Genomic DNA, 8,845 nt, shown 5'->3' with positions numbered 1-8,845 from the left:
CGCTAATTCAAATAAGGACGGCATATATATTTTTCGAATTCCCTTAAATCAAATTAAAAGTATTGTACTGTTTGGTAAAATTAGCAATAAGAAGTTTATGCATGCAATGTGACTTCTGATCTACTACTGATTGGACAATCTAAAAGTGGATGCCCATCCAATTCAGTAGCTAAGACACGATCATATCGACCTGAAACATTGAATTGGTTTGCCTAGCTAGCTTAATTAGCTAACCAATACGTACAATTAATCATATTGTACGTAATGATAGGGGATTAAATTGACTATTATGTATAATAATTAAAATCAAATAGCACTGATATATATAATGAGGATCCTATCTAGCTTGAAGGAGAATGAGTTCATCCTCAGCTCTCAACTTATATTTGCTCTCTTAGCTCTAAAATGTGTCGATTACTTAGTCCTACACCCAAGCATCGAGACTATATGCTTTTTAAGATAATATAATATAATGACCTTATACCCCCGTTTTAGCTTCAGCTCCTTACTTAGCTTTATAATTTTTTTATTTTGATATGGTAGCTGTCTTAATTCCCAACTGCCTGCCTGGGCTTCGCAAGCCATTGAATTATTTAGATATACAGGATTGTTTAGTAAATAACGTTGTTATTAGGTGATTGAGTTAATTAGTGAATTTGAGTTGATAGCATTAGCTGATGATTGTAGAAAGATGTTTGCTAAATTAATTATTAGCTGATAGCTAATTACATGTAAAATGACATTATTAAAAAGTTGATCGAAAAAATTGCTTTGGACATTTTTTTTTAAATTTTAACATTTTAAAGCAATGAACTGTTAAAAAAAGAGTTAATTAATCAAACAATTATATTAAATATTTAACCAAGTCAAATAATTAATAACAATCAAATAAACTAAAATTGACTTATAGCAAACTATGTTACCAATTAAACAGGGCCATAGACGGCATTAATTGTTCGGTGAACGTGCGGGGTTGTGGATCACTGCTTTGCTTGCTGAGTTCTACTACATAGACTCCCAAAATTCTACTCCCTCATTTATACTCCCTGAGGTGGCAAATCAGGATTGATTATTTTCATCAAGTGGGTCCACAGAAAAATGTCCACATCAAAAACATGTAAAAAGGAGTACAAGTTGAGAGTTTAAAATAGGAGTACACCAAGTATTTTCGTTGCTTAATTATATACATTGTGCATCATATCATATCGTATTGGCCTGCTAATTATTTGGATCAGCAAGAGCCTAGCTAGCTAGCTACTTTCCGGCGTTTTCAAAGTGTATAGTAATAACATCGGGTGTGGTGGAGTGGCAATGACTTATCCATAATTAAATGTTAATTGTTCGATAATTGATTTAGGGTATAGAGCAACCTTAAATTTCTAAATCAGTTATCTCATAAAATAAAGGTTCATGTCCCACTCAATAAAGGTGCTTAATTACAATGAGAGGAGATTAATTACGATGTCCGACGATGAAAACTCTAGGTACACTAAAAAAAAATGTAATAGTAGTAGCTAAGCTAGCATTGCATTACCATTTTTTAAAATATCTTTAATACGACATAGTATGTATGTATGTGATTTATATTACATATTTTTATGGACTTAACAATTAACATACATGCCAATATATAAAAATTATTTTGAATTGAGGACTTAATTCCGAGGAACAGAAGGGACCATCTTAATTTAGAGATAAGGCCGTGGAAAATGATTCCTAAGTAAATTCACATGGCATGTAGCCTCTTTGTGGGTTCATATTGTCTTCCATCATTGTCCTCTTGTCAAACATTTTGATATTCAACTTGATGTTTGCAATAGGTTTGGGTAGCTCATATCAAATACCGCCCTACTATCCTTTTCATACTAATTTCACTGTCCATCTATTATTATTATTATTACTATTATTATTATTGTTGCTATTGCTATTATTATATGGTATGGTAAACATCTTAAGAAAGAAATCAAAACTATCCACTATCAACTTTATAATGCCGGAGTACATCTTATTTAGATGCACAAACGTGAAGTATATTCATCTACTATACATGAAATAATGCCGGAGTACATCTTATTTAGATGCACAAACGTGAAAGTATATTCATCTACTATACATGAAATATTTATAATACAATTTTATTACATGTGATTCTTTCTTGGTTTTTGAACACAAATAAAAACACCCTCATATATATTTTACTCTTTTTTTTTTTTTTTTTTTTTTTTAGAAAGATGTGTTCGTTGAAATTTTTTAGTAGAAATGACATTTTAAGTGGTTAGTTTGTTGTACAAATATATGTGGATTTCACTTCTTATTTGAGTCATGTCAAAGTGGATTTTGGTTCTTCGAAGTAAGACGAAGAAATTGATATATTGTACATTCAAAACGAATAATATATGGGTACGATGCGGGTGCTTTTGACGGTACCAACTAGTTTGGTCGAAAGATCTTGAAAAATCAATGAGTTGAATTTCAAAGGGTGCCAACATAAAATGTTGTTCTACCTTGCGACTCTCGATTTGGCGTGGTTCTTGACCAAGACGGTTTCTAGTGGAAAGGAACACGAGTCTAATCCTCAACCCATTAGTAAAGTGGAGGCTTGGATGATTTTTTATTTCCTATGCCGAAACTAAGTTTTGAATGGTTTGTGTGACTCGTTGTACAAGGTGTATTGTAAATTGAAAACAACCAAAAAATTGTGGGAATCGTTTGACATGAAGTATAAGAGTAAAGATGCTAGTGCAAAGATATTTGTCGTTGGTCGATTCCTTGGTTACAAGATGGTAGATTTCAGCAAAAATGATGGGAATGTTCCCATCGCTAGTGGCGTCAAATTAAAGCCAACGTTGTGGAGCACGGTAAGAACTCCAAAAAGAACAATAAAAAACTTTTTCTTAATGGAGACGTTTTAGAGAAACAATTTTCATGGCAAATGCTTTAATGACAAGGGCCTGTTTGGTAAATGGTTGTTAGCTAATAGTTGTTAGCTGTTAGCTGATTGAATTAATTAGAGGGTATAACTAGTTGATAACATTAACTGATTGTAGAAAAGTGTTTGGTAAATTAATTGTTAGCTGATAGCTATTTTGTATAATTTCTTTTCTCAAAAAGCTAATTGAAAAAGTTGTTTTGAGTAGCTTTTTGAATTTTAGCATTTTGGATTTTAGCATTTTGGAGTACAAAAGACTATTTAAGCAATCACTTATATTAATTTTTAAACCATGTCAAACAACTAATAGTGGTCAAATAAGTTAAAATTGGTCTATAGGCTAACTATTTTACCAAACATGGCCAAGATGGATTACAAGTTGGCTGATTGCAAAACACCTAAGAATAAGAATGATAATTATGAATCTAATGTGGTGTAGGTCAATTAACAAGATCTGAAATCATCTTCTCGGCAATGGTGACGGAGGTAAACTTGGCTGGTTCAAACCAAACAGAATGGTTCATTAATACCGTAGTGATCCGACATATGTGTTACAACCGTGAACTGTTGTTTACTACCTTTGAGACAACTAATGGTGAGAATGTATGGATGTAAAATTCTGCTCAATTCGATGTTGAAGGCACGGGCAAGGTAGTTCTCAGAATGACCTCTAAGAAAGAGCTGACTCTGAAGAACATTTTATACGTGCTAGAGTTGAGAAGAACTTGGTTTCTTGTTCATTGTTGAAGAAAAATGGCTTCCGAATGTTTTTGAATTATTGTTTAAATTTTGAATGTATGTAGGCAAGTGTTATGCTTTAGATGAGTTTTTTAAAGCTCAATGTAATAATTGCAATTAATAATAGTGTAATTAATTATGTCTACTTGCTTGAGTTTTCATATTTGTGGCATGATAAACTAGGCTATGTTAAACTTGGACAATATTCATGCATTCCAAATTAACAATAATCACTGTTGGTTTTATGACTTTTGGGCAGCCAACAGCTAGTCAACACAACCGTAAAAATAACAAGTATATGGAAAAAATATATAAATAATATAGAGATAATAAATATTTTGTATTACTAAGAATTGATTATCCCTCCTTCGTATATGAAAGGTCTATTTATACATATTTTGAATCAGGAGTCTTACGGGGAATAGAAGTCCTAGGCTGCCTACTATTAGGAATCCTAATCATGTTGAAATTAGGCTTAATACAAGATATGCCCAATCCTTGGTCCATTAGGAAGAATAAGCCTAATCATATCGAAACTCTTTCAAAGTCTCGTACTTAGCCTCTCTCTTGGGCTTCCTTGATCTAGTTGTTTTCTAGGGCCGATCCATTTAGTCAGCCTAGTACACCATCCATCAATCACAAATGTGAAATTTTTGTTCAGACAAAACTAACGAAAATATTCTTTAAATCGATTGAAAGGAAAACAGAACACTTGAATTAATCCATGTATGCGATTTTAGATCAATACAAATGTGCAGTGATAATAAGTATTTTGTTACCTTTATCGATGATAACACACGATACTGTTATGTATGTTTGCTTCACAGCAAAGACGAAGCTATTGATAAATTCATTATCTATAAGAATGAAGTGAAAAAACCAACTTTATTGAAAAATTAATGTGGTTAGAGGAGATCAAGGTGGTGAGTACGTAACACGTATTGGTGATTTATGCGCTAGTGTTGTTATTGTACTTGAGTGTACGACATGGTATTCGCTTCAATCAAATGGTGTTGCCAAATGTAAAAAATTGCACATTGAAAGGGATGATGAATGCGTTGTTGATAAGTTCGGGCTTACCTCAAAGTATGTGGAGTGAGGCGATTTTGATAAATAATTACCTTTTAAATAAGGTTTTTCGTAAGAAACTTTATAAGACTCCTTACGAGAGTTGCATAAAGGTATGCAAACTTCCTACCAATACCGAAAGTGTGTGAGTGTCTTGCCAAAGTGTTAGTGACAACTCCTAAGAAAATTAAATAGGTTCAAACTATTTTTTGGTCACAAAAAAAGTATTATTTTTGACTAAATTACAAAGTGTCACAAAGTCACTAAATGTCTTTATTATTGTAGAGCTAAAACTGTGGATTGTACTTTTATTGGTTACGCTTATAACAATAGTGTCTGACTGTAAATATGTTATCGGATAATATTGTTATATAACTGAGACAATGTAAGTTGTGTTGCAATAGGTTTGAGTACAAGATAATGAGCGTGTGTCTTAGTACAGAATCTTGAACGTGTCCCCTGCTAGCTGAGGGGAGTTCTACTTATCCTGGGTCCTAACGGTAACAACATGGTGGGACATAAATGGGGAGCTGTTATTCCTCTCTCTTCAATGGCATAGTAAATGACCTGTGGTAATGTTCCACCCATTTGTATTCTGCCCGTTGGAGTTCTGTCCGTTGGGTTTCCATGTGGTGACGGGTTAGGTACCCGTTGACAACCCGGGCCGGGTGCTGGCACCATTACTCTGTCACCAGCCCCCTACTCCCGAGTCGACGGATGTGTTTGAGCTGGCTGGGGAGTAAAACTGAATCAAAGATCTTTTTTTTTTTTAATGCTGGCCTTGACGGGCTTCGGTTTTTTTTTTTTTTTTTCGCTGCTGGCCAAGGCGTGCACCTCGGTCGATTCTGGTCGAAGCGGACCTCGACCTTCGCCATTGTTTTTTTTTTTTTTTTTGGAATAAAGCCCCGGAGGTTGGCCGAGGCGTGTGCCTCAGCCGATTTTGAGTGAGGCGTCACCTCAGCCGTCTTCTGCATTTATTTTATTTTATATTTTTTCTTTTGTGTGTTTGTTCGTAGCTTACTTCAACAAGCCGTAGGCTCAGTCAAAGGTCAGCTCTCCTGTAGAGTAGTGAGCAAGGTTAGACCTCGTACTATTCCTTAGGGGATAGCGGTTTCGTAACCAAACTTTGAGTTTGACTAAGAAACGCCCTTCCTTCGGGTAGCTAGCTGGACCGGATCCAGTGCCGGCCCTTAGGGAGTAGAGTGCGGTAATTAATACACCGCCTCCGCTATCATGGCCGAAGACCATGGTAGAGGTTTGTAGCTTACTTCGACAGGCCGTAGGCTCGGTCAAAGGTCAGCTCTCCCGTAGAGTAGTGAGCGAGGTTAGCCCTAAACCCTATTCCTTAGGGGATAGCGTTTTCGTAACCAAACTTTGAGTTTGACCAAGAAACGCCCTTCCGTCTGGTAGCTAGCTGGACCGGATCCAGTGTCGGCCCTTAGGGAGTGGAGTGCAGTAATTAATACACCGCCTCTGCTACCATGGCCGAGGACCATGGTAGAGGTCGAGGCGCATGACCTCCCTTGTTTATTTCCTGTCACGATTATGGTGGATGAGGACATGCCTCCTACCTTACTAACACAAGGGCTCCATGGAATTTTTTCCTTATTCAACACAATTGATCAGGGTAGACCATGAACAATAGTTACATCAATAATTATATTGTTGATCTTGTCGTGTTTTAGCGAATAACATGCTTTTTGCGCTGGACGGGTTCCACCTCTTGCTCCTTGTCTCCTTCTTCCATGATCTGCTCGTACCCCCTCTTTGTGTCTGAAGGGGATGGCTCATGGCCCTCTTCCTTTCGCCACATGTTTTTGTTCATGGGTTGCCGATGCTGTTGTTGTTGCCCTGGATGCTTCACAAACTGAGTGAAGTATCCCCTTTGAATGAGCTCCTCTATTAGTCTCTTCAAAACGTGACACTCATCCGTATCGTGGCCGACTTGCCTATGAAACCTGCAGTACTTTGTTTGGTCTGCCTTTGGGGAGACCTTCATGCACTCCGACGGGAATTCTATTATTCCCATCTCCTCAGCTTGTTTTAAAATGACACTGACAGGATGGGTAAGCGGGGTTAAATTACGTAGGGGGACCAAGCAAGGTCGCTCGTGGTCTCGGTCTTTCCCTGCGGACGAGTGGTTTGGGCGTGGTGCCTGGCTGGGCAGACTAGCTTTCCCAGGCTTCCCACCTTTTTACCATCTTCTTCATCCTTCTTCTTCCTATCAACCTCCTTTGCTTCCGCATAACGGTTGGCCGTCCTCATCAAATCTTCGTAAGAGCGGGGTTGATTAGCGTTCAGTTGCTTGTAGAAATATCCTGATCTTAGGGCATAGATAAATATCGGGATCGCTGCCGTGGAGTCAAAGTCGTAGACATTATTGACCTCCTTTTTCCATTTGTTTAGGAAATCCTTGAGGCTCTCGCCACTGTCTTGCTTTACTACGCAGGGGTGAGAGAAGGGTTTCTTACATTGTATGTTGCTGGAGAAATATGTCAAGAAGCTTTTGGATAACTCTCCAAAATTTTGGATCGACCCATCCGGGATGGTTTTAAACCAGTCTTGGGCCGCTCCATCCAAGGTGGACAAGAATGCTCGGCACATGACGGCATCCCCCGCCCCGATCATTACCATAGCAGCCTTATATCTCGTCATGTGAACACGCGGGTCGGTGGTCCCCATGTATGGCTTGATGGCGGGCAACCTAAAATCCCTCGGCAATGGCACGTCCATTATACTCGGGGAGAATGGTGCCGACATCCGTACTTCGGGTTCCGGTGACTGCTCCCGTGCCTCCACCCTCCTTGCTAACTCCTCGATTTTTCTTTGCAACCTCTCGACCAGGGCCGATTCGTTAGGGTGCCGGCGCGGGGCCAGTTCATCAACGTGTCGGCGCGGGGCCGGCTCATCCACATGCCGCTCGTTCAAGTGTCGGCATGGAGCCGGATCATCGACGTGCCGTCCATCCAAGTGTCGGCGTGGAGCCCGCTCATCCAAGTGTTGACGCGGAGCCGGCTCATCGACGTGTCGACGTAAGGCCGACTCATCAACGTGCTGGTGCGGGGCCGGCTCACAAGACTCGCCTATCCTCTCTGTTGGTGATCTCTCTCCTTCTCTGTTTTCGTGTCGGCGAGGGCCTCTGGTAGAGGAACCCTCGGCCCGTGGTCCTAATCTTTTCCGCGTGGGCGCCCTCTGTCCCAACCATTCTGGGGCAGATTGAGAAGGGCCAGGTTATCGTCTGGCCGGCCCACTTCTTTGGGCGACCTCCTCTGGACCACCTGTCCTGGTATGGCGTCCCGCGTCCCTCGCCGCACGGGTTGTGCCATGTTGTTGTTGTCCTTTTACCCTTCGTTGGGACTCTACCTCTATTTCCTAGGGCCGCGGCGGGGCACTAGGCCCTGCAATCCCGCCGCTGCATGAGTTAGTTCCGTCGTCGCTTACCGAATGACTTCGACGGTTGCTTGGAGGTTCATGGATTGGTTTGTTTCTCCATTATTGAGTTGTTCTCGAAGGTCCTCGTGCCTCCCGTTATGGAGCTGTTCTCGGTGGTCCCCTCCACGATTGTTGGTGAGTTGGTCCCGGAGGTCACCTGAGGCATTGCCGTTGTTCAAGTTGTGGGAACCGTGGGAGTTGTGGGACACCATTCTTTCAAGCTTGCTGTTGAAAGAGGGAATGAGTTGTGTGTGTCGTCGCCTGCTTGAGTGATAGACTCAGGCTCTCAAGGAAAGCACTAATGACGGTAAATATGTTGCCGGATAATATTGTTATGTAACTGAGACAATGTAAGTTGTGTTGCAATAGGTTTGAGTACAAGATAATGAGCGTGTGTCTTAGTACAGAATCTTGAACGTGTCCCCTGCTAGCTGAGGGGAGTTCTACTTATCTTGGGTCCTAACGGTAACAACATGGTGGGACATAAATGGGGAGCTGTTATTCTTCTCTCTTCAATGGCATAGTAAATGACCTGTGGTAACGTTTCACCCATTAGTATTCTGCATGTTGGAGTTCCGTCCGTTGGGTTTCCATGTGGTGCCGGGTCAGATACCCGTTGACAACCCGGACCGGGTGCTGGCACCATTACTCTGTCAGTGTCTATCGGTCCTTAGTACA

At 40.2% G+C, this 8,845-nt stretch overlaps 1 protein-coding gene across 1 annotated transcript; it reads right to left on the bottom strand.

The window, feature by feature from the left end:
- Positions 1-6,416: 6,416 nt before the first annotated feature.
- On the bottom strand, positions 6,417-7,495 carry LOC109193846. The gene is made up of 3 exons (XM_019344682.1): positions 7,293-7,495; positions 6,934-7,217; positions 6,417-6,586 (listed from the first exon to the last, which is right to left on the bottom strand). Exons 1-3 carry the CDS (start codon positions 7,493-7,495, stop codon positions 6,417-6,419), a joined length of 657 nt encoding a protein of 218 aa, XP_019200227.1.
- Positions 7,496-8,845: the final 1,350 nt, after the last annotated feature.

This window comes from Ipomoea nil, unplaced genomic scaffold (genome assembly GCF_001879475.1).
Source record: "Ipomoea nil cultivar Tokyo-kokei standard unplaced genomic scaffold, Asagao_1.1 scaffold0222, whole genome shotgun sequence".
NCBI lineage: Eukaryota > Viridiplantae > Streptophyta > Magnoliopsida > Solanales > Convolvulaceae > Ipomoea > Ipomoea nil.
Note: the sequence above shows the minus strand (reverse complement) of the source record. Positions and strands in the feature narration are given on the sequence as shown.

What these genes read in the sequence shown, in the direction of transcription:
- LOC109193846 (XM_019344682.1), bottom strand. Translation starts at nt 7,495, where the DNA reads ATGTCGGCACCATTCTCCCCGAGTATAATGGACGTGCCATTGCCGAGG. An exon ending in GATGGAGCGGCCCAAGACTG is followed by an intron (nt 7,218 to 7,292) that starts GTTTAAAACCAT and finishes ATATTTCTCCAG; the next exon opens with CAACATACAATGTAAGAAAC. An exon ending in GAAGAAGGATGAAGAAGATG is followed by an intron (nt 6,587 to 6,933) that starts GTAAAAAGGTGG and finishes TGAAGCATCCAG; the next exon opens with GGCAACAACAACAGCATCGG.